Source organism: Pseudorca crassidens, chromosome 8, assembly GCF_039906515.1.
Source record: "Pseudorca crassidens isolate mPseCra1 chromosome 8, mPseCra1.hap1, whole genome shotgun sequence".
Taxonomy (NCBI): Eukaryota; Metazoa; Chordata; class Mammalia; order Artiodactyla; family Delphinidae; genus Pseudorca; species Pseudorca crassidens.
Window position 1 is genome coordinate 91,525,243 of NC_090303.1, and position 26,850 is coordinate 91,552,092.

General features: G+C 41.3%; 1 protein-coding gene across 3 annotated transcripts in view; it reads right to left on the bottom strand.

Annotated features, from left to right (window-relative positions):
* Positions 1–26,850, bottom strand: part of DGKI (diacylglycerol kinase iota) — a 450,344-nt gene that overhangs the window by 279,019 nt on the left and 144,475 nt on the right. For all 3 annotated transcript variants that reach the window (XR_010945642.1, XM_067747120.1, XM_067747121.1), the window contains exon 2: positions 10,679–10,787. Coding sequence is in view for 1 of the 3 variants with exons in the window: in XM_067747120.1 (XP_067603221.1) it covers positions 10,679–10,787 (109 nt within the window). In the remaining 2 variants the exon portion in view is untranslated. The remainder of the gene's footprint in view (positions 1–10,678; positions 10,788–26,850) is intronic.

A 26,850-nucleotide genomic window follows, 5' to 3' on the forward strand; every position in this document is an offset into this window, starting at 1 on the left:
GATGGATGAGAACAAGATAAAAAATAAATTAGTTAATTAAAAGGCATTTCTTTGCCAGGTATCCTAAAGAAATCCAGCTCCACAAACTAAAATATTCTACTACTGGGAACTTATCATCCAGATTTAACTTATAACCATTTATAGAATTAAATCTCTTTTCATTCTTTTATTCTCTAATTCATTCAATAAACATTCCACACACCTGGTGCCAGGCACTGGGTTAGTGTGCAGTAAAATCTACCAGAGAACATGGAAACTAAACACATAATCATAGCAGCAAATACTACAGAAACGTACTACAGCAAAAATCCCACCAACTCTTTTAAAAAGTGAAGTACAAAATGTTGCAGTGGGGAGAAAGTCAAAAATCCTTGATAATACCAATCTAGGCAGGCCCAAAATTAAGTCCCAGTAGGCCAAGTAAGGTGGGCAGGAGCAAGTAAGCCCAGGGAGTCAGAGACTTGCAAGACATCAGTAACTCACTGGGCTGGCAGGCTTCATCCACGCTGGGCCAAGCGGATTGTCCCTGCACACTGGAGACCCTCTACGAGCACTCAGAAGCTTGCTGATAAGGATTCAGGCACGGCAGGAGTGCTAGCATAAGCTAACCTCACTCCTGAGTGGGGATCTGATTAGAAAGCCCGACATCAGTAAGAGAAGAGGGAAAGAAAAAGGTGGGGGCTTCCTGCCACAGTGGCTCGAGCACACTCCTTCTCAAATTTAATTGCTCATTACAATGACCTGATGGGTTTTGAAGAACACCTGGCTACCAGCCCATCCCCAGAAAGTGTGCTTTAACTAGTCTGAAGTTTTTAGCAAATATTTGCAGCTGTAAGAATGGAGATACCACTTACTGAAATTCAGGGAGAAGATTACAGTAAGAGCAGATTTAGGGAGTAAGCCGAGTTCAGGTTTTTGTTTTATTTTATTTTCCATTGAGTTATAATTAACATTTAATATATTAGTTTCAGGTGTACAACACAGTGATTCTATAGTTTTATACATTATGAAATGATCAGCGCAATGAGTTCAGTGTTGAGGATGTAAAATTCTGAGATGCTTATTAGACCTTCAAGTGGAGATGTTGAGAGGGCAATTTTTATGAGTCTGAAGTTCAAAGAAGAGGTATGTACTGTATGAATAATTTGGGAGGCAACCGTTAATTGATGGCACCTAAAGCCATGAGAACTGAATGCAAAAACCTAAGCTCTGAGTACTGAGCTGTGGAACATTCCAATACTTAGAGTTTGGGGATATAGGAAAGATCCAGCAAAGGGGACTGGGATGGAGTGGCCACTGGGGTACAAGGAAAACAAAAAAGAGTATAACGTTTCCAGGAAGAAAGTGCACCTAGAAGGTCTGTGTCAAAAGCTGAAGAACTGGACATTGGATTTCACCATGTGAACATGTGAAGTCACTGATGACCTTGACAAAAGTACCAACAGCAGGATGAGAAGGAAGAAAGCCTGATGGAATGGGGTTCAAGAAATAATATTACTGACTCTAGTTTCAAAATGTGTATGAAACCCAATTAATTCTCACCACATCTACTGTTACCACCCAATCCTCCATCATCTCTGGCTTGGAATATTCCCAATAGCCCCCTAACTGGTGTCTCTGCTCTACTCTTGTCTCCCCATGGTCTGTTCTCCACAGAGCAACCAAAATAATTACCTTAAAATGTAAATCTAATCAGGGACTTCCCTGGTGGCGCCATGGTTAAGAATCCATCTGCCAGTGCAGGGGACACAGATTCCATCTCTGATCCAGGAAGATCTCACATGCCGTGGAGCAACTAAGCCCGTGCACCACAACTACTGCGTCTGGGCTCTGGAGACCATGAGCCACAACTACTGAGCCCATGCGCCGCAGCTACTGAAGCCCATGCGCCTAGAGCCTGTGCTCCGCAACAAGAGAAGCCACCTCAATGAGAAGCCGGCGCACCGCAACAAAGAGTAGCCCCCGCTCGCCACAACTAGAGAAAGCCCGCGCGCAGCAACGAAGACCCAACGCAGCCAAACAACAACAAAGAAAGTAAATCTAATCAAATCGCTCATCTGTTCATAACTCTTCAATGGCTATCCATGTACTCGGAAGAGTGCAAAGTCCTCACTTACCTCGTCCCTGGGAGCCTCTCTGACCTCCTCTCCTGTCTCTCCGCGATCTCGTTTCCCTGCCCAGCTACCTCATCTTCTCTCTCTCTCCCTCTCAGTCGCTGACCTGCCATGACACTGGTCTCGTATTTCCCAAGCAGACTAAGGAAGCTCTCATCTCAGGTCCATTGAATTCGCTGCTCCCTTGACTAAAAATTGCTTACACGAGACACCTGCACTGTGCATTTCTCATTTCATTTAGATCTCTGTTCAAATGTCCCCACATCAAAGACTGTTGACCACGTATTCTGTTTACTGTATCCAAACTTCCTATTCTTCTTCATTCTGACTTACGTGGGTAATTTCTATTTACCTTTTGGTTACCAGATCAAGTGTTATTTTCTCAAAGAAGCCATCATGGACCCCAAAATCGAAGTCATTTTGTTAGTTACTCTCATAAAACCATGTTTCCCTCCCATCATTCATTGGCATGATTATTTGATTCATGTTTCCCTCTTATGCTAGATTCTAAGCTTCATATGGACATTAAATGTCCAGCACTTAACTTAGCACCTGGCAAATAGTAGGTGATAAATAAATTTGGGGAACTGAAAAGATGAGATTAAGAATCAGTGAACGAATCACATTCTTGTTATATGCAATTCCAAGGAGTAGAAAGGATAATTTGTTTTTTAATCTGTCCATAAGTTTGGAGTCACAAACTGTGAGAAGTAAACATGGATGCCTAAGAGACACGACGGTCTTTCAAAATCATGAAAGAAATAGAGGCATGCAAGAAAAAAAACAGTCATGCAAGGAAAACATGAAACATACCTTTTCTTAGACTACATTTTCCCCATGCCTCATCCTTTTCCTGTACATCTGTCTTGTCTGATGCATCAGAAGGAAGTAACCTTACGCAAAGAGAGGTCTGGCCTTTGCCCTCAACTATAGGAAGGTAATCTCTCTAAGTGCCTGGAATGTCTTGCCTGATAAGAGTATCTTTGTTTACATGGGGACCTTGGGCCATGCCAAATATTCTAAAATAGCAGTGACTTATGGTGAGACATATATCAGCTCATCCTCCAGAGGGGCTAGGGGCTAAAGTCAACCATGCAGGTGGTTAACTGTGTCTACATGACCAAGCTCCGACTAAAACTCTGGGTACCGAGTTTCAGATGAGCTTCCTTGGTTGGCAATATGCCATATGTATAGTTGCACCATGGTTGCTGGGAGAAGTTATCTCTGTCATAAATCCACCGGGAGAGGACAACCGGAAGCTCCTTGTGTAGAAATGTCCTGGACTTTGCACCATGCACCTCTTTCCTTGGCTGGTTTGAGCCTGTATCCTTTCACTATAATAGGCCATAAATGTGAGTACAGCAGCTTTCAGTAAATTCTATGAGTCCTTCGGATGAATTATTGAACATGAGTGTGGTCTTGGGGATTCCAGAACCTGCAAGTGAGTATGGTCCTGGGAACTCCTGAATTCAGCTGGGTGGCATTCACACATGAATAGAAAAATAAACTGTTGTGGTTTTCTTCTTACACTTCTGATAAATCCTTATCCAGTTCAAGAGTAATAAACATGAGCTTTGGAGTCAGAGAGACTTGCTACCTACTAGCTCTATGACCTAGGGTCTCTCTAACTTCCCTAGACCTCAGTTTACTCACCACTAAAATTGTAATAATAATTGTACTTCCCTCACAAGATCACAATGATGTTTAAATGTGAAAATGAATAACGTTCAATGCCTTGCCCACAATGAGAAGTTAATAGGTGTTAATATAGTTCTTTTTTTAAAAAATTATGTATTTATTTTTGGCTGCATTGGGTGTTTGTTGCTGCATGCAGGCTTTCTCTAGTCGCGGTGAGCGGGGGCTACTCTTCGTTGCGGTGCGCGGGCTTCTCATTGCAATGGATTCTCTTGTTGCGGAGCACGGGCTCTAGGCACGCGGGCTTCAGTAGTTGTGGCACGTGGGCTCAGTAGTCGCAGCGCACGGGCTTAGTTGCTCCGCGGCATGTGGGATCTTCCCGGACCAGGGCTCGAACCCGTGTCCCCTGCATTGGCAGGTGGATTCTTGACCACTGCGCCACCAGGGGATTCCCTCAATATAGTTCTTATTATCGTTGTGGTTAGTCACCAGTTTTCGTTCTTCCTTCCTAATCCATAGATGTTGGTATTATCCAACATCTATTTCTCTCCTGGGTCTTCGTAGTCAAGACTGCTAGCCATTCACCAAAATCATTTTTCTCTTCTTCCTGAGCACACAGCTAGACCTTGTTACCCAGACTCGCTTGTGATTGGATGTGGCCATGTGACCCAGTTCTAACCAATGGCACATGAGCAGGAGTGACATGTACTATTTTCAGACTTGGCCCACTAAAACCTCCCTCCCTTTTCCCATACTGGATACCTGGGAAGTTGGCCTTTGGGATGATTTTAGAAGACTTCTAATGATGCTGTAAGAGCAACTGTCAGTCCAGGTCACTGAATAACTATGTGGAACAGAGCTCACCCGCCACCCAACCTGAAACAGTCCTGGTCTGTTACACAAGTGAGAAATAAAGTTCTCTTGTACTGAGCCATTACGTGATGATTTTATTTATTGCAGCCTAGCCCACCCCAACTAACACAGGCCTCTTCTCTTTGCTCACGGCTTTGTCTGCATTTCCTTTCATTGTCTACATTTACCCCCAAGTTACCTACCATACACTGAACAGCATGTCTAATCTCTGAGTCCTGGTGTCTTCTGCTCTGAATTCTACTTCTGACATTCTCTCTGATATTTCACACTGCTGTAAAATTAACTCCCTTAAAACATAGCTGTGATTATGCCTCTCTCTTGCTTAGGAGGCTAAAAAAAAAAAAATCCCTATTATTTATAAAACAAAATCTAAACTTAATCCCACGTACTAGACCTTCCATTAATGGTACCAATCTGTCTTTCTTATTCACCTTCCCACATTCTATTCTTTTGTCACTCTTCTCTAAATATAGTCCTATTTTCCTTTTCTGTGCCATATTTTTTTATTTATTCCATTCTCCACACCCAGGTACCTCTTTCTCTCCTCTTTACACATTCATCTTGAAATACCATCTCAAACAGTATATAACTCAGAGTATCCGTCTGTGCCAGACAGAAAAAATAGTTCCGTTTCAAAATGAAGATAACATTTCTTCTGTATTAGTGAGTGTTGAAACAAGTCTCTGTAGGTATACATAGATTTATATAGATCAACCTATCTATAGATAGATCTAGCTACCTAAGAGCAGAGACCCACCTATGTAGATACAGGTAGGATTTCTTGCTCTCAAGTTCTACCTGAAGTCCTAGTAATAAATAGTTATAGGTAAAAAGACACAAGTTGTGGAGAGGGAGTGTTATAGACTGAATGACACAGATAGAGTACGCTGACACCAGAAGCAAATAATCTACACAAAATGAAGGCATTTGCTTGTAAAAAATGTTTTGAAACAATAAGACAATCATAAACATGTATCAAATGTAAATATCCTTACAAATTCAGAAAGGGAAACAAAAATCTGGACTGTCTCCCTCTAAAAATCTGCAAGGTAATAATAGGTGAAATCTGTCTCAGATGGTTTAGATATGTTGTCCAGTAAGCATATGGCAACGGAGCGCTTGAAATGTGATTAGCGCTAATTGAGATGTGCTGTCAGTGTAAAATTCACAGCAGATTTTGAAGACTGACTTAGTCTGAAAAAAGAATGTGAACCATATATTGATGGTTCATATATATATCATATATTCATCATATATATATAAAGAATGTGAACATTGTTGAAACAGCAATATTTTTATATATTTGGTTAAACAAAATATAATATTAAAATTAATTTTACCTATGTCTTTTCACTTTTTAATGTGGCCACTAAAAGTTAGGCTTTGTTTATGGCTCATATATATTTCTGTTCAACAGTGTTAGTTTAGATAATCACTTACTAAGAGGCAAAAGATTAGACCTAGGTACTTCTCACCGACCTGTGAAGTTGTAAGAGTCTATGATTTCTCCCAGCAGCCAATGTGATTTAATTTAAAATACTCACAATTTTAGAAACCAAAAGATTAGTGAGGGTGCATGAAAACATGCTAGATATGTCCCACTATTAACATGGCTGACCAGGTCAGGACCTTTACTAATTTATAGTCGGTTATCTCCTCCTGCTCTGCTTAGCAATCTGATATCTTGATTAAATGGACAATGTTTTTTGAAATGAGGATGGAAGTGGAGAAAGATATCGGGGTGTGAGTCATTACTGGTGATGACACCCAAACCTGAAGTTAAAAAGCAAAGGCCAAGAGCTTGTAAGGAAGGCACAGGTCTGCTTGGACCTGCCATCTGAAACAAGACTAAAATGAGAGCAGGCACATGTGCATACAGATACACACACACACACACACACACACACACACACACACACACCTGCCTCCTCCTGCCTTTTCATTCAAGGTTTCCAAAGATAAAATGACCTAGTTTCATAACCCCATTTAAACCAATCCCACATGAAGACTCTGCTTCCCTCATCTTGTCTCTGAACCAAACAGTGAGGCAGGGAACCCACTGTGCTATGTTTTACCTGCCCAGAAGGAAGCACTCCTTTTCTTAGCATCATCAACCAGAGGGAAGAAAAGGTGGTCTGGATTTAGGATGTGGGTTTGTTTCTGTTGAGGCTCTGTTTTCCACAGCCCTCAGCCTTGGAGGAAATTTTCCAACGAGAAAGGCAAAAATGAATTGAAATCAAGGATGCTATGTTGAAAACCAACATGCTTTTTAAGAAAGATCTTGGTGGCTTTTCTACCATTGCTTTGAGAGTTGTTCAGGCAGTGTAATGGGCAAAAGCAAATTACAGAACAGAGGACACAGTGAAGATCCACATCCTATGTTCTCTGCTCTAACGCTAAAAACAGGGAAGAAATCTCCACGTCCAAATTAAGTCTCCGTTGCATGGGAGGCATGTGACATTTAAGAAAAGACACACATTATCTGTGCAACAGACTCACTTCGAAGTGGGCTAACTCGCTCTAAACTGGAAGCTTGGATTCCAGCCCAGGAGATGAGACTATTTTTCCTTTTTGAGCATTACTCCCTTCCTTTCTAGCAATTTAGCTTGTTTTCCCCAAAACTGGCTTGGCTGACGTTCATGGCATGGTGTCAAAGGGAGAGCCCCTGTAGGTTGTCACCATGAAAGGGAAGAGAGGATACCATTGGGAGGAATGGGAAGATCAAAAACTGTGTGTGCTTTAAGTCTTAAAACAATGCACTAGATTAGGAAGGAAATTTAAAAAGTTGGGCTTCCCTGGTGGCACAGTGGTTAAGAACCCGCCTGCCAATGCAGGGGACACGGGCTCGAGCCCTGGTCCTGGAAGATCCCACATGCCGTGGAGCAACTAAGCCTGTGCGCCACAACTACTGAGCCTGTGCTCTAGAGCCCGTGAGCCACAACTACTGAGCCCGTGTGCCACAATTACTGAAGTCGGCGCACCTAGAGCCCGTGCTCTGCAACAAGAAGCCACCGCAGTGAGAAGCCCGCGCACCGCAACGAAGAGTAGCCCCTGCTCGCCGCAACTAGAGAAATCCTGCGTGCAGCAACGAAGACCCAACACAGCCAAAAATTTTAAAAAAATTTTTTCTAAAGATTGATAATTTTAATGCATTTAGTCCAGAAAAGTGGGCTGATAGAAGGAGAGCAGTGGTCATGCTGCTTTTTTATAGAGAAGCAGACAAGGGAGTAGAACGACAGACAAGAAAGAGAATGGTAGTAGGTCAAGCCAGAGGACTAGTCTTATAGTTTAAACAGAACAAAGAAAACCATGGTTTAGCTTCTTGAACAAGCAGGCAAACTAAAGTAACATAAATGAACTTGGTGTAAAGCACTTAGGTTAGGAAAAGCCAAAAATTTAGAAACAAGGGCTAGTCTCAGCAAAAAAAAAAAGTCATTGAAATGTTTTTAACAATCTGCTTCTTCCTCTCTTCTGAGAAAAATCTTTTACATGATTGTCTTAAGGAAGTATCGGGCTGGCTTCTGTTTGCTAACAGCAATGTTAGCCTACAATTACAGGTGTTTTTTTCCTGAGTCACATCTTACAACTCCTTCCACATCAGATCTCTAAATAAGCCCTGAGATGGAGTGTCTTCAGAGAAGGCTTTCCATTTTACCTCCGCTGTTAAACATCCCCAAAGTGTTTCCTGCCACCATGATAATTCATCAGGCCACCAGGACAGGGTAGCCATAATCAAAGGGGCTGAAGGATTAAAGATCAGCTACGCACCCCGGCCGTACTTCCTATTTGCTCTTCCTGAACTGTGTACTGCAGTTCACCCACCACTAGCCAAAAATACCACTGTGATGAAATATTACAGTATATACCTCTCTACAGGAATCAGAAAAATAATACCTTCTAGTCAAGCTTTGGCTCAGGAAGGAAAATTCTTTCTAAGAGCATTTTCTGGTAACTCTTTCCAACATCAAATGGGGATGGAGGCGTCCTTCCTCACAACCCCAGTGACGCTCTCTGTACCCCTCTACGCTAGCTGTTGCTGCCCTGTATTTTAGCTGTCAATGTCCCTTCTGCCCATGGCATTCTAAGCTTCTTGAAGGCAGAAACCATATCTTCCTCACCTCAGAATCCTAAGGAACTAACACAGGTTCTAGAACAAAGCAGGTACTCAACAAATGGTGATCAATCAACCAATTCGTCAATTACTTTATTTCTGAATAGAAAACCTGCCGGCTGTACCGTTTACAAAGACCTTTCACGCTCATTGCCCCCATTTGATCTTAACAACAGCCCTGAAGTCCCCCTTAGGGAGGGGTCACCATTGTCCCCCTCTACCGATGAGGACCCTGAGGCGGAAAGAAATCAAGTGACTTGACTAATATCACAAAAGGGGCAGAGAAATGATTTAATGGATGTTTCTATCTAAATGATATAAACTCTCTCTCATTAGAATCTTGCATCTCAGATAAGATCCTACTATGGATCAGAGGATTTGGAATACCATGGATATTAAATTAACTTTTTGGGGTCCCTGTAACACACTCTCATCATTGGCCCATGCACATCCCTTTTTTATTTAATTTACCTGTTTGTTTATATATTTAATTCTTTTTTAAATTATGTAAGCACTACTGTAAATATATTCCACACTCTCTTATGGTTTAAGAGTTTATTAACTAACTGTCCTGGAATAAAGGGAAATTCGAGGAGAGGAACAGTCTTCCTGAACACCAACTCAACATACACAGGTGCTACTGGCACACTCTTGGACTCCATCAAGGAAGAAGTTGCATTCCAATTCAATTCAGTCTTTTGCCAGGTACTTCATACACTGCATACATTGGTATGTGTCCAGAGTATAAAATAAGGATGTTAGTAAGTGTGTTCTTGGGAAAGAGGGAGAAATATTATAGTATTAAAGGACATTAAATCATAGCCTATGTGCTAAAAATAAAATTGAGTTTAAAAATTCCTCTCCTTCCCCCCACCCTGCCATAGCCTTTCTTATGGGAGGAAAAGAACACGGATTATTCCCTCTGTTCACCTCAGCCAGAAATGCTAAACAAGATTCATCATTAAGACCAGACTGGCAGAATCTCAGAGCAGCCCTCCTCTAGCTTCATACTGTTCCTTACATTCCTTCAGAAAGAGACAAGGCCTTTCAGTCCACAGTTAAAAGTGTCTTTAGCCAAGAACTTGACTCACCGAAGACTCTCAGTAAAAGCAATTCACACGGCAATCTTCAAGGTTAACAGTTTTTGTACGTCTTTCGGGTAAAACATTAACATCAGCTAATATACAGCAGATGCAAACTTTTATGTATAGAACGGATAAATAACAAGTTCCTACTGTATAGTGCAGGGAACTATATTCAATATTCTGTGATAAGCCATAATGGAAAAGAATATGATAAAGAATGTATATATATGTATAACTGAATCACTTTGCTGTACAGTAGAAATTAACATGACACTGTAAATCAAGTATACTTCAATAAAATAATTTTTTTTTTTAAAAAAACAGCTAATATACCCACCCCGCTGATATGAGACCCATCTACCTTTGGGTTAGGGGAGGAAGTATAGCAAACAGGAGAACATGGAGTGCCTGGAATGTAAAGTGAGGTCATCCTCTCGCAGGAAAAGAAGAAAAAAAAGAAAAAGAAAAAAAAGGACCAAAAAAGAAAAAGCAGCTTGAGCTAAGGAAATCAAACTTGGACTTTGTGATGTCGCTAAGAGTAAACTCTATTCATCATCAACGTGGCAGGGACCAATAAAGCATGTGCACAGAGGTACTTTTTATCTCACAGCTGCAAACCCAGGCAATAGTGCTTCAAAGGATTCATGAAGTTTTTATTTTAGTTTTCAATACGTCTGACTTCATATAAAGGAGCTATGTTCTTAGGAATCTGGAAATGGAGCCAGGGCTTAGATACCCAAAGACGGATCAGTGAACAATATTGAAAATGATTAAGTCTTGTTGGTAGCTACAGGAATTGTGAGGATGAGAGAGACGCACATGCAATGGAATGGTGTTGAAATGAAACAGCCGACACCTACACTCCAGTCCAGAGTCGCTCTGGGCTCCTTCGCTGGCCCGTTTGCCACAGGAATGCTGAGGGGATGTGCAGGGGCCAGGTGCTGCAGGCCCGCCCGGGAGATTGCTTTCCTGCAGCAAGAAGAAACACAAAGGAAAACCAACATCAGAAGGTAATACAGAGCTAAACAGTTCCCGTGGGGTAGAAACAATGCCTGAATTAGTCTTCCACACGTGAAGACCTTTGCAAATGTACTGGAATATATCTCTCTAAAGCGCATGGTGAAGACAGAGGGTGGCAGGTCTCAAAAGACAGGGAGACTGAGGGGACCACCTTAGGGTGATATCGCTTCAGGACCAGGAATTAAAATGTAAGCCCCTATTCAGGGCAGAGGGCGGAATGCAGGTCTCTGTGTTTACAGAAAAGGACCTAAGGCTGGGGTGGTCCCAAATCTTAGACAATTTTAAAGCTACCAGAGACTAAGCAAGAAAAGCAGGCTAATGAGGTTTTCGACTGAAATTCCTCCATTTCCCATCAAAGAGCTCTCCAAGCTGGCTCCCGCCCCAAATTCAGTCTTATGCATCTCAAGAACATCCTCCCTTACCCTTGCAGAGGAATTCTACACATGGCCTGAGGTTCTAAATGGGAAAAGACCGATTTGCATCCTCGAAATCGCACACGCTGAAAGACCAATATCTTACCAAGGTCCGTGGTAAGAAAAATCCAAAACACGTTGGTTGGATTTTAGGTTTGTTGAGTGTAACGTAACAGAATTTGGGTCAGAAAGGAGCGAATGAATCAGGGGAGGTTGAGAAAGTCAGGCCTGACACTGGTCTGCAAAGGTAAGAAATCAGAGGAGCTGCTTTAGCAAAGCAGACATGACTGTTGCTGAGCAAGGGGAAGGGAGGAGATAAGAGCCTAGTGGAGAAAGTGAGGACAGCAAGATAAAGGAGGGAAGCAGGGATCACCCACGGAGAGCTTGTGGTACCATCAGGAATAACAGAAGCCCAACTTCTGAAAAGCTCCACCAGAAATGTCGGCAGGGGTTCCCTGGTGGCGCAGAGGTTGAGAGTCCGCCTGCCGATGCAGGGGACGCGGGTTCGTGCCCCGGTCCGGGAAGATCCCATGTGCTGCAGAGCGGTTGGGCCCGTGAGCCGTGGCCGCTGAGCCTGCGCGTCTGGAGCCTGTGCTCCGCAGCGGGAGAGAGGCCACAGCAGTGGCCCGCATACCACCAAAAAAAAAAAGTCAGACAATGGTCTCAAGTTTAAACGGGAGTGCTGATTTGTGGATTAACTAAGTGGCTCCCTGGACGGGAGAGAAGCGTTCCTCTCCGGGAGGGTCCACATGTGCTCTGAGAATGACCTGAACGAGAATCAGGCGAGCCTTTGTGATGCTGCAGCTCTGAGTCCCGAGTGGGTCTGAGCCGGGTGTGGGGGGCAGCAATCTGCGCTTACACATGCTTCCCAGGTGCTTCCTTCTGTCGCTAAAGTCTTCACGCTGCTCTACGGGAGTGCAAAAAGATTTTAATCTAAAACGGAACCAGAGGATATGAAATGGAGAGTCTCACACATGTGCCCTCAGGCAAACGAAACGTAAGAACTAAGAGATTGATTTCCAGTAAATGCCTGATCTACAGGAGACAGAAACTTATCCCTCAAACCATGAACATTCGCCAAGAGTCTCTCCCCATCCTCAAACCAATGAACTTGCTGCTTGGATTCTGGCTGGACCCTCCCCTCTTTGCTCTCTTTGACCATAAGAACAGTTCGTCCGAAACTATCAGCAGATTCGCCCATAGCTTACTATAGGTTGCGTGTCCCACATTGCACTGCTATTCCCATATAAACTCAATTTCTGGTCATTTGAGCTTGCTTCAGTTTACTTCTTTATTTAGGTTGACAGAGCAAGACAGGGGCCACTAACTACCCCAGGCCTATCAAGGGGGGGGAGCCTGAAGGAAAGCACCGGCCACTTCATTACCTACTTCACTTGCATTAGCTCTCTGCAGCCTGTCTCATAGGAGGTACACACTGCAGTAAGAACCTGCCATCTCTGACACTACACCTGCAGAAGCACCAAGTCCCCAGGGAGGCCCAGATGCTCATACAGAGGAACAAGGCTACACACAGACAGTGAGATGGGGAGAGGCAGGCAGTGATGGCCAAATGTATGGTGAATCCCATCATAACCCAGCAGAATCCAAGCTTTGTTGGACTCTAGAAGACAGATGATCTCCCTGTACTGTTCACTGATGTCTACAAATTCCACCCATTGGTGCAATTTGTAAAGGTGAACAAGATGAACAGCAGAACCAAAACCCAAGGGAAGTCTGGGTAGAACCCAGAAGAGAATCCCAGGATGTATAGCCAGTAATCAAGGATCAAGTGTGTCTGAGAGTTCAGCAAGTGTCCAGCCTTCTTCCCCTTCCTCGTCCCCTTCCCCTTCGCTTCTTCTTTCTTCTTCTCCTTCTCCTTCTCCTTCTGCCCCTCAGTCCAATGTATATTCCATTTTGTTGAGCCATAAGGAAAGAACACTGGAAGATTCTTCTTCTCCTCCTTCTCCTTCTTCTTTTTTCCTCTCTTTCTCTACACAGGAGGTCCCAGAAACACTGGATAGGTCCTTCAGTAGTTGGAAGTGATCATATCAAGCTTGCCAGTAGCCTATATTCAGAAGCTCCCAGTACTGGGCAGCAAGGCAATGTACTTGTTTTATATAATCCCACAAAGAGTCATCACAGGCTATGTAGGCCTTTAATGAAGACAGTCTGATGACACCATATTTTTTTCCCCCACTTTGATCAAGGCAAATAATTAACAACATCAATTTTCGCCCTTCACTCCAAAATATATTCCATTTTCTTGAGCCAAAGGAAAGAACACCGGAAGATTCTTATACGGTGAGCCTTCACCCCCCGGGGCATTTTTTTCTCCACCTGAGTTCAAAGAACGTCTTTAGCATTTTTCATTAGTACTTTTCTCTGGCTTTGAAGGATCCTGTACCGTGATTCTGAGCCACAGTTTTTATCACAAGAAAGCCAGATCTCTGTGCAGTCTGAATCTACAGGTTTCACTTTTGATTTCCTAACAGACACCACAACCTAAATTTAAGTGTTCTAGCAAAAAAAAAATACCAAATGGTGCCTAAGCACAAGGCTTAGAACAGCTGAAGAATTCCTAAATCTTAGGTGAATGAGAGAAACATAAATCCTTCAGTTTTTCATGAACAGCCACAGAGAGCTGTGATCAGAAAAAAGAAAGAGGAGAGGAAATAAAATTCTGTTGTCACAGTAGAAACCACAGGAAAAATGAGTTTAACTCATCAGAAGTTGGAGACTGACCACCAAAACCTGATTACTCTTGCTAATGAGGACTGCCAGCAAATTGCTCAAAGAATCAAATTAGGATGCAAGGGATATATGTGTCTCTAGAAGAGCAATGTGGCTATAAGATAAGAGACATACTAACATTTAACCCCGGATAAGCCCTGCAATGAAATTACAGTCAAATCATACTCTCTCCCAGCCTGTGAATAGAAATGATTAAGTAAGGGCTTTTGTTGATTATTTATTCCTCATTGTGGATGCAAATTTAAGGCTGGTTTTTTGTAACATTAATAGAAGAAAATTGTATATCTACCACACATAGAAACATTAATTGGGGGGAAATAAATAAGAAACATCAAAGTGGCTGCCAGTTTGTAACTGTAAATGGGCCTAACGAAAGGACATTACATGAGAAAGAGAACACATATATATGGAATCTAAGAAAAAAAAAAAGGTCATGAAGAACCTAGGGGTAAGATGGGAATAAAGACACAGACCTACTAGAGAATGGACTCGAGGATACGGGGAGGGGGAATGGTAAGCTGTGACAAAGTGAGACAGTGGCAGGGACATATATACACTACCAAACGTAAAATAGATAGCTAGTGGGAAGCAGCCGCATAGCCCAGGGAGATCAGCTCGGTGCTTTGTGACCACCTAGAGGGGTGGGATAGGGAGGGTGGGAGGGAGGGAGACAAAAGAGGGAAGAGATATTGAAACATATGTATATGTATAACTGATTCACTTTGTTATAAAGCAGAAACTAACACACCATTGTAAAGCAATTATACTCCAATAAAGATGTTAAAAAAAAAAAAAAGAAAGAGAAAAGGAAAAATACATAGAGGTACTACAGGGGGTGGGACGTAACTTCTGATCATAGCGTTCCATTCTTCTAAATAACCGTGGGAGAGAACTCTTTTTTTCCCAATAATTCATACACGTATACACATTTTGTTCCAAAATAAGAAAGCAATTTCATTATTTCTCAGACCTCAAATAAAATTAGTACAAGTTATTTTTCTATTTGGATTCATCTTGGCTGCAAAAGACGACATTTACGAGTCTGGTAGAATTCGATGCGTGTTGGAGTGGTGGTTATGCTGCAATGTGTTCCAATAAAAAAATCAATGGGGTGTCAACTTCTCGTTCTTTCCTCCTGCTCAGAATCCTCCCGAACCCACAGTCAGTAAAACCGTGAAATGCCAATGATTCCTTCTATTAATTTTACAACACTTTGTCGGAGGATGACTATAATGGCAGAAAAAAAAAAGTCTTTGAAAAAGAGAAGCATAATAATAACGGTGAAATAGACATTAAAAGAAAATGTTCTAAAACGGAGTTTCAGGTGCACAAAGTCAGAGTTAATGTCAATTACCTGCCATGAGAGACCTTGAACATATTTAAAGTACGAAAGCCGTCATACATTTTAAATAGCATTCTATTATTACCTTCACTTCATTCAGTAAGACTATAAACTCTTAAAGGACAGGGCTCAATTCATCTACTAATCTTATTATGTTCTAGCCCAGGGGTAGACACAGCGTATATTCAATGAATGCTTTCTGAGTTAATGAGTGAACTTGACCAAGAAGCTAAGCAAAACAGCTTGCTGATTAGATCAAGGGTTGAGAAATCTGATTAGGATGATTTGAATTATATCCCAGGCCTTGCATCTCAGTTCTTTCCCGAGAGAGCCAGAAATCCCTCAAAGCAGCACTTTAAAGATAAAGGCAAAGAGAGGTAGGATCCAGTGTTGAGAAGCCTGAAAGAACTCAAAACGGCTTTGGGATCAACATTAAAATGGAATCGTTTGCTACAACATTTGTAAAGGGCATATGATACTGTTAATATTTTGGTAATGTATTTATCAAAAGAAACACGCAGCATGTACTCTTCATAAAGAGAAAACTTTTTTTCTTTTATGGGAAAACACATACGTAAGTGGTTATTTAGCCAGGATACTCTCTAATTATCCATTTTGCAAATTTCCCTCAATTCAGTTTGGCTCTCCTCTTATTCCAGGTTGACATGGCTCCCGTAATCAATCCATCTCCATCTTGCCAACTCCCTCTCCCAGGGCTGCTGCCTGTGGGAATGGAATGAGGACCCCACCTGCTGGGAGGAGACACTCCAGCGAGTCAGGAGGTCCACTAAGCCACGAAGTCTCCTAACACAAGCAACTTTCACCTTAAAGATTGGTGAACTCATCTCCTTGTCCCAGAAAAGGAACCAGCTGCCTCCAAAGTTACTCTGTACCTTGGTTTAACTCCCCAAGTACCTCAAGCAAGATCTTACTTAGGGTGCATGTTGGTGTTTTCCCCCCGATTCATTGGCACTAACTTTGCCTATATTCAGAGCAGCCCACAATGCTTCTAGGTTGACCGAGACAAGCTGCCTGCCACGCTAAGGAGAATCTACTCAATAAAAAATTGTCTCACGCCCCACACAAATTCCAAATATCCCACCATAGATTTATGTAGAGGAACAAACCTTGTGTAATTTTTTGAGCCTAAATCTTAATTCATTTTACATATGAACACAGAGTATTTTTTGACGATCTTAACGTATATTGACATTTTCAGGAATATAATTATCATTGAAACAAAGGTTGGCTTTAGTTTCCTAAGGGTCAAAAGTCATTCAGAAAATCACCACTGGCATTGACTCTTCAACATGTTCTACCTGTATTAGTCCACATTTGTAGCTGTTACTTTCACAGTGATTCTCCAACAGCAGTGTTCAACCTCTGCCTGCAGTGGGGCTTGAGAATCAGTCGATTTAAAGGCCTTCCAGGTATTTCCAGCATGAACCGTGGACTACATAGAACCACGGTTCTACATAGAACCACTGTTCTACATAGATGTACAAGCATCTGACCACTTCATTATGTCTGCTAATGTGACTAAGCCCTGGCATTTATATACTGAAATATATTTATTCATTCAACAATGTACTTACTACTGACCATCTATTTCATACCAAGCACTGTTCTAGATGTTTAAGATACATAAATGAATAAAGCATATATAAATTGCTGGCTTTGTGAAGCCTCTAGCAGTAAATACATTTTGCCAGGCACTGTTTCATTTTACATTTCTTATGTATCCCTCACAATGAGGTAGGTACATTTATGATCCCCTAATTTACAATTAAAAGAATTATAGCACAAAACGGTTAAGCTATGTGTCCAAGATCACACAGATGGGAAGAGGTCCAAGTGAGATTTGAATCCAGGCATCTTACTCCAGATTATACATACTTAACCATTACACAACCCCACACTTGTATGAAATGGTGACAGCACATACTTACATGGCAAGAGAGACATATGATACAATTAGCCTCTTACGATCCTAATTTTGTAGCTGCCTCAATTATAAGTGTCTTATCTCCACAAGAAGAACGTAAGCTTCTAGAGAGAGGTCAATTTGGGAGGCATTAGATCGCACAGGTTGAGAACACACCCTACCTTACCCATCACCAGCTATGTAGTCAAGTTGCTTGACCTCTCTTAGCCTCCGTTTCCTTCTATTTCAAATAAGAATACTACTATCCAACTCAGAGAGTAGCTAGGATCACATTTTTTAAACGTGTGCAGGATGTCTGGCACATGGCAAGCACAATAAATAATCACGGTTATTCTTATTCTCTCACACATACTGGCTGCCCCCAAAGCTAGGTATGTGGGAAATCTCTGAATAAATATGTGCTTTTTATTCAATTGCTCTCAAATACTCCAGGTTCCCTGGACTCTTCATTCAGTAAACATTTAACAAGCCTCCATTACATGTCAGGCAGTTCAAAGGGGTTATTCAAACACGAGATCCTTCTCCAATCACGGTAAATAATTCCACAGTTGCCAGAGGAATCATTCTTCTTCCCCGACTTGCCTAACTGCCTAGAGCAAAATGAAGCAGCACCACACTCTCCCCTCAGACAAATTTACCAACATATTTTTGAAAAATGCAATCCAAATGACATTGGAATTATTTCATTATATTCATGTAAATGAACGCAATACCAAAAAGGCATTTTGTTTGGTTAATCTGTAAAGCAGACTGCTAAATGCTCCTGAGAACTTGTGAACCCACTGTTGGGATTTATTTCCCAATTCTAATTCATTATCAGCACATTCCTAAAGCAATGCTGGCATGGGGTTGGCGTGGGATGTGGTAATAAACCTCATTTTTAAATGAGGCAAGATGTCTTTTACTGGGATCCTCTCAGGAGCTAATGATATTCTTCTCCTTAAGGTATCAGTTGAGGGGAAAAGTAAGCCTTGGGAATGGAGAAGAAGTAATCAAACTGTTTGGAGTTGAATTGTGTTCCCCCCACCAAAATTCATCTGATGAAGTCCTAATCCCCAGTATATCAGAATGTGACCTTATTTGGCGATAAAGTCTTTACAGAGATAATCAAGTTAAAATGAGGGCCTTAGAGTGGGCCCCAATCCAATATGACTTGTGTCCTTATGAAAGGGAAGATTTGGATAGACACACACATAAGGAGAACGCCATGTGAAAATAAAGGCAGAGATCAGGGTGACGTGTCTACAAGCCAAGGAAGGCCAAGGATTGCCAGCAAACCACAGTAGCTAGAGGAGAGAGGCCTGGACCAGATTCTCCCTCACAGCCTCAGAAGCCCCTCCCACAGGCCAGCACCTTGATCTTAAACCTCCAGCCTCCAGAACTGTGAGACAATAAATTTCTATTGGTAAGACACTCAGTATGTGGTACTTTGTTATGGCAACCCCAGCAAATAGACATCTTTCATAGCAAATACACACATTTCAAAGCTAGGCCCACAATTTGGATTTACTATGACAGGGTTTGGCTAACTTCAAAATGTGGACTTCTCTCTTCCAATTGCCCCCGTGAAACTTTGGGTACCTTCCTATCATAATTCTACCCTTCAGAAACTAATAATACTTAAACAGAAACACATCCTTATGGAAAAACCACTGTCAAAAACAACATTCTCACACAAATGGTGAGCGTCCGACAAAGTTTTATTTAACTCATTAATGAGGTAACCAACAGGGGAGAAAAATGCAAAATCAAAGTGTGTATAAGAAATTGTGTATGACAAATTGACTATTTATTATAGAAAGGAAACGCCTAAACAGACCGCTGAATCTGCTGTAGCAGTAGTTAACTTTCCGCAGGTTAGTAAGACCTTAGCCCCTGTGGCATTCACTTTTCTTTGATCTATAAAATCGTGACACATCAGCTTTTCACAGGTTAACCTCTAACTTTATGGGGATATAAACTTCCAGCACCTCTATCAGTTGTGGATAATTAATCAACTCTACAGAGACAACAAAATTACAGCACCCAAGAGTATCAGGTAAGAGTCAGTTACTAAGAAACAAGGTGCTGCTTTTATTGGAGCAGGCTAATTAGAATATGCTCTAATAAAATAACATTGTAAAAAATCAAACAAGACCCCTTTTTCCATCATCAACATCGGGGATAATTTCATTCTCACTACTCATGGGTCAAACTATTAATCAGAATTTGTTGTGCAGCTTCACATATGTCTGGAATATTCTGGAAAATCTCATAAAATACATGATCTTACTCTCCAGACAACAATAATAATAATCTATTGGACACCTAGTATGCATTGGACATTATTTTAACCATTTTCTCTTAAGCTGGAAACCGATGTTACCAAGTTCACTGGACAGCGTGTGGGGGAGGGAGGGCAGCAGGTCTGGCAAAATAAGAAGCTGAACTGTGACGCGATTACAACAGAAACCTCAGCTGATCTCACATAAAGTTCTGGAGCCAGAATGGCCCTTCCGAGTTGTCCCAATTTCAGGCAGAGACAAGACTTTGAACCTCCACATCAAGCAGTCTTTGGTTGTGGGCAGCCCCCTGGAAGGGCATAACACGGGCAAGAGATTCTTTTATGCTGGGGCAATGCCTGGCAACCATCAACAGCCAATACTCCTTGAAGCTGGAAAAATAAGCACCTCGGTCCTGAGAAGGCATGTGGCAGCCACCCACGGCATCCACTAAACACCTCTAATGCTCCTGACAGACTTACGAAATGGGTCATTTTATTATGTCCATTTTACTGATGGAACAACTGACATTAGAAAGGTTAAGGAACTTATATAAGCCGTACAGCTCAGAAGTAATGAGGCCAAGACTGGAGCCCAGATGTCTGGTTCCAAAGGCTCCATCAATCTGCATTCCCTCTGAAAGGGAAAAGGAGGGAAGAGAAGGGAAGGCAAAGTAGGAGAGGGCAGGAAGGATGGACAAGATGGTACAAGGACTGGGCATGCAGTGGCTTGAAGTGACCCATGAGATGCTCTGGTGTGGTGGGCAGGGGCAGAAGGACATTTTAAGAACACAGTCTAATGTCCACTTGGAAGTTGTATTGCTGTCATGGAATTACGTCCTTTACCTCTGCCGTATTTCCCACCCGCTCTTATATCTTCAGGGAAGTCTACTCCTGGCTTAAACGCAGTGAGGTTTTATGAATGTGAAAACTGAAGAAGGGGCTGAATTTTACATCTAGGTCAATGAATATAGAATCGACTGCCTACTGGGATAGAAAGATAATCCGAAATTGAACAAATTTAGAAAAAGCATGAGCCTGCGAACAGAAATAACTTTAAGAACATAAGCCCTTTGGGAATCCACAGAATTTAGGGGAAAGAATTTAGATTTCCAGAGGGTTGTTCCCAGTAAAACTAGCAACAGGAAATGCTTGTCTTTACAGCCCCCCTCCCCATTTCCATGCTAGGACACTTCCCGACCTCCTTCAACTTCCCGTCACCCTGGCATCTTTGCTGCTTCCACCGCAATCTTGTTCAACTGGTAATGCCACTGAACAGATAACCCAACAGTTTTGTCAACTGAAAACAGTTTAGGATATTTCCCTCATAAGGGTATGTACAGTCTCTAAAGAGACTCACGGAAATGCAAAAACTGTCATGATCCAAAGAAATGGAGTCAAATTATATTCAAAGTAGTTAAAATAATTTTCCTAAGCTACAATCCAGAATATTGTAAATATAGATGGGGTGGGGGTGGGGTTAGAGGCAGAGACCTACTGTCTACTTTGAGACCAGCCCTAGGCATGATGGCTAGGTTTACAGAGAGGCTCAAGGGCATGTGTCTTCTCCACTTGTATCAGTGAGAGAAGGGTCCTGGCAAAAAAGAGAACTCACCTCAGATGGTTCAGATGAAGAGACCTCCATAAAGGGATTACTTAAAAGTAAGGTTAGGGAATAAACCACTCCCTGATCTCAAGACTTACAATAAAGCTAAAGAACCCAGGAACATGTGGTATTGAAGAAAAGAGACGTCAAAGCGCCCAGAGACTAGGGAGCTGGTGAATGTTTGTCTTGTGCAGTAAACCAGGATCAGTAACAAATCAACGGACATCTCAGCCTTCTCTTTAGCAGACAAAGGAAGTCCAGGCTCATCAATCTCTTCTCACATTTCTTACTTTTCAAATCTTTTAGTCACATTCGCAACTCTACCAGACTTTCTCTGAAATCAACTTGGCTGTCAGCTGTATCTCTGGGTCCAAGGTAGAGGGCAAAGTACCTTATTTAAGGTCAAATAGCTAGTTGGTGGTAGAGCTGGGAATAGAAATCAGGTGTCTTCACCTCAGCCCAACTTATTTCCATTATCACTGTATGGCTTTCGTCCATCCCATCCAGCTTGGCCAGCAAGTGTACATGTTCTTTGCATTTTCCCTGCCCCCCTAGCAACTAACTCATCACTACCCAGATCCTCATGCTTCATGCACATCCTGCAGGGCTACTTACGAAAAACGAAATCATGACTAAAACTTACAACAAGCTAGAAAGAGAAAACAAGTCTTCAATCTGATAAAAGGTATGTCTGAAAAATATATAAGTAACATCATACATACATAACATTTTCCCCCTAATACTGAAACAAAATATGTCTAGTCTCACCACTTCTATTCAACATTGTACTAGAAGTCCTAGCCAGTATAGTAAAAGAGAAAAATAATTAGGAAAAAAATATATGTATTGGGAAGGAAAAAGTAAAACTTTTAATCTGCAGATGGCATGACTGTGTAAAATCATGTAAAATCGCAAGTAATCTATCAGAATTAACATGTGAGTTTGCAGTCATAGTGTCCAGAAGCCATATACAAAAATCAACTGTATTTCTATACATAAGCAATTCCAAACTGAAAATTTTAAAATACCATCAAAAATGACATTCAAAAAAGTGAACTATTAGGTATAAATCTAAGAGAATATGTATAAGACCTTATACTGAAAACTACAAAACTTTACTGAGAGAAATTAAAGAAGTTGTTAATAAATATATAAATATTTGCATATTGAAAGACTCAATACTGTTAACATGTCACATCTTCCCAAAATGACACATGGATTCAACACAACCCCTGTCAAAACCCAGCTGATATTAAAATGTATATATTAGAAATGAAAATAATACATAAAGTAGTCAAAAATCTTGAAAAAGAAGAAAAAGTTGAAGGACTTGCTCTACCCAATTTAAAACCTACTATAAAGACAAATCAAGAGCATGTGACATCAAAGAAAGAACTGACAATTAGATCAATGGAAAAGAATAGAGATTCCAGAAATAGAGCCACACATGTATGACTTCAAAAGCGGCACTGAAACATATCAATGGGGAAAAGAGTATCCTTTCAACAAATGGTTATTCATACTGGAAAAAAATTTAAGTTGATCCCTATCACACACTGTATACAAACAATGCTTTAAGAGGGATTACAGATACAAACCTAGAAGGTAAAACTATTTAAGTTTCTGGAAGAAAATATGACCTTGGAGTAGACAATGATTTTTTTTTTTAGATAGGATACAGAAAGTTCTAGCCATACAAGGAGAAGTTGACAAACAGGAAATCATCAAAATTAAAAACTTCTACTTATCAAAAAAGGTATCAAAAGGTACTTCTCACTCTGCATTCCCATTCCTGTGCCAACAGTGGCAAAGGCAGAATCAGAACCTCTGAAAAACTGCTCCTTCATAGAAGCAATGAGAACACTGGCTAAATTGTCAAAAATCATTATTTTTCAGAACTCTGGAAATCACCAATTGATCAGATGAGGCTGGCAGCAGAACTGGCCTTGGCTAGCCACAGGGCAGGCTGAGCGCTTCATCTTGGACCAATGGTAGCTTCAGTCTGCTCCACTGACCAGGGCGTAGCCCACACTGCTCCCTCTGCATTAACCATCCCGACAGAGATGTAGTCTTCTCGCCCACCTGATGGCAGGTTGGAAGTTGCATCAACCTGCAGTCTTCTAATGTCCGGGGTTTGCTGTTGTTATTTGCCTCCAGCACACCCAGGATATATCATCGTGATGATACTAACAAGACTGCACTTGCTCCACCAAAAAAATAATTAACTACCTGTTTCTGAGAGCCTGAGTGTGATCAATCTTTTAAAATTTTAGGGAACCAAGAACTTGCGGGGATCCCAACGTTTGCCCCCATTTTGCCTGGCAGTCCCCTACCAAGTCATCTCTTCACAATTTTGTTTCTTCTACTGGATGGCCTGGCAGCCAAGTCCATGAGCTAAGTGTATGCCCTAATGGGGGTTGTCTGCCGGGCCTTTGTGCAGACACGCCCAACTTGCAGGACTATTCTCTCTGAGCCCTCTCCCTTTCCCCCTAGTAGCAGCTAGAGAAAGAGAGAAGCAATGAGACTTTCTTCACTAACATTGTACTCTGAACAAAGCAACATCTTCTCTTCTACCCTCCCTTTCTTTCAATTTACAGGAATGGAGAGAAGGGCTGGGTAGAATAATTTTCTGATCGTAGCCCTCCCAAGAGGTGTCTGATCTTAACCTCTGGCAGCTCTCCAAACTTAGAATGTGTGATCCTTGGTGTGTTTGTGGTCTTCAGCTTTGAGACTTGGCCATAAGTCCATGGTAACAAGAAAAACCCCATTCAGTAAGGGCTTTTAAGAAAGGGGGGGCGGTATATTTAGGAAAAATAAAGTGAGTTTCAGAATCAGACTCTTAGACATTCAGTATTTATATTCAATGCTTACTATGTACTGCACAGAAGTACAATGAATTGCTGGTTGTAGAGAAGTAAACAAAATGCTCAGGGTCCCTCCTCTTGTTGACCTTATGACCCTGGTACAGAAAACAGATAGTAAATAAGTAAATAAACACGTGAATTATTGCTGAGAGATACAACTGTTATGAAGGGAATAATAGGAATAAGTGGTGCAGGAGGGGAATGACGGTGATGAGGGAAGCTACCAAGAGGAGGTGACAGAAGTAGGATTTAAAGTAACCTGGAGTCGAAGTCTCGTTCTCCCACCTGCTAAATATATGATCTACCTATGACTTAATGTCGCTTAGACTCAATTTCTTCATCTGTAAAACAGGAAGACTAATTTACACTACATGGGGTTGTTGTGAAGATTTAATTAAGTAAGAATATTAAAGGCACCTTCTTCCTGTTACTTTCTTAGAACACAATAAAGGTTTTAAAAAGGCATCTAAGGGATTCCCTGGTGGCGCAGTGGTTGAGAGTCCGCCTGCCGATGCAGGGGACACGGGTTCGTGTCCCGGTCCGGGAAGATCCCACATACCGCGGAGCGGCTGGGCCCGTGAGCCATGGCCGCTGGGCCTGTGCGTCCGGAGCCTGTGCTCCGCAACGGGAGAGACCATAACAGTGAGAGGCCTGCGTACCGCAAAAAAAAAAAAAAAAGGCATCTAAGGCATCTATTTTCATTAAACAGAGGATTCGCACTGTAAAGTGGAAACTGAACTGGACCAAAATAAAAATTAAAAAAAAAACAAACAGATTCAACACTTATTAACTTTATAACTCTGGGCAAGCCACGTAACAGCGCCAAGCTTTCTTTTCCTCAACTGTAAAAGTGAGAAGACAGTACCTTACAGAGTATATGAGGCTATAAACTACTTTATAAAATAAAAATATTTATTCGTAAAGCTCCAGTGTCCTTGATATGATAAAATAATGAACATTCACTCTTAAGCAGAGATGGATTTATCATGAAACTAATGAAGCTTAAACTTTAAGGTGTCTCACTTGTATGTGCCACTGTGAGTCACAGAATTTTGCACGTGGGAGAGTTAGACAAGATGCAGTGAGGGAGTATTTACATGTAAACATTTCTGGTGTATTGTCTAAAGAGAACTCAGGGAAAAACAGAGGCTAAGTCTCAAAGACTCCATTCATGCATCTACAGGAAAAATATCTGTCTTGGATATTGGTACCAAGTGAAAGAAGGAAAAAAATCTTTCCTGGATATTTGGCTATAAGCTAGCCTTTACATAAGTTTGCTCCCTGGGCTGTCCCAAAGACTTCAACCCAAATAATTAGTTTGAAGTAGGTATGGGTTAATAAATTTCCCTGAGTGTCTAAGAGTAAATACAAGTCCGCCCTAGAGAAACCAGTTTTAAATGAAGGTCTCAAAAGAATTCCAAGAAAGTACCAAGACACCAGAAATTTCTATCAGAAATCACGAACACAGGAGAATAAAATGGACTCAATGAGTACAAGCCAGCAAAAACAACAGACTCTAGAATACTAAAATGGTCATAACTAGAATATAAAACAACTATGTTTGGTGTCCTTAAAGAAATAAAAAAAAGGATTAAAATTAAGATTAAAGAACAAGAGACTATAAATAAATAACTGTATTTTTTAAAGAATATAGATAACCTTTAATAAGGAAAACTAATTAAAAGCAAATAATAAATGGGTACATGGTATATAGAAGCAACAGAAAAGAAAAATTAGCAAACTATAATGCAGATCTAAAGAAATTATCCAGAATGCATAACAGAGATAGAAAATAGGAAAGGAAAGTTAACAGATGTAGAAAACAGCGAGAAAGTAAATCTAACATGTCTATTAGAGTTTCAGAAAGAGAAGAGACAGAATTGGGCAGAGGCAAACTTAAAGACATATTAGAAAGTCATCAAAACACCCAAAAAAGAGGATATTTTTTTCACGTGGTGGAAGACTTTTTGAAGATGTCAGTTCTCCCCTGAATGATCTATGGATTCATAAAATTCCAATCAAAATTCCCATAGGCTTTTGGGTGACCCTGACAGACTAATTCTAAAATTTATATAGAAGAGCAAAGAACAAGAGTGGCCGAGACTCCAGAAAAAAAAAACAAATGGAAGTAGGGCTAGCATTAACAGATATCAAGACTTGTTATAAAATGTTAACAATACAGTGTGGTATTAACCCAGGAATAGACAAGCTGAGCAATGAAACAAAAAAATGTGACTCAGTAACAGACCAAAAAATATATGAAAACTTGATTTATGACAGAACTGGCATTGTAGAATAATGAGGAAAGATACATTTTTCAATAAATGGTCCCTCAAAAATTGATTATCCTTACAGAAAAAAAAGGAATTGGACCCTACCTCAAAGGACACATAAAAATTGATCCCAGGTAGGGCTTCCCTGGTGGCGCAGTGGTTGAGAGTCTGCCTGCCGATGCAGGGGACGCGGGTTTGTGCCCCGGTCCGGGAGGATCCCACATGCCGCGGAGTGGCTGGGCCCGTGAGCCATGGCCGCTGAGCCTGCGCGTCCAGAGCCTGTGCTCCGCAATGGGAGAGGCCACAAGAGTGAGAGGCCCGCATACCGCAAAAAAAAAAAATTGATCCCAGGTAAGTTAAAGATGGAAATGTGAAACACAAAACTAGGTAATGTTCAGAAAATAATATAGGAAAGTATCCTTTTATCAAAGGTGGAGGGGAAGTATTTAATAAATAAACATATACAAAAATGCAGATATTCTAAAGTAATTTATAAATTTAATCAAGTAATTCTGTTTATCAAAAACACTATGAAGAGAGTGAAAACACAAGCCACAA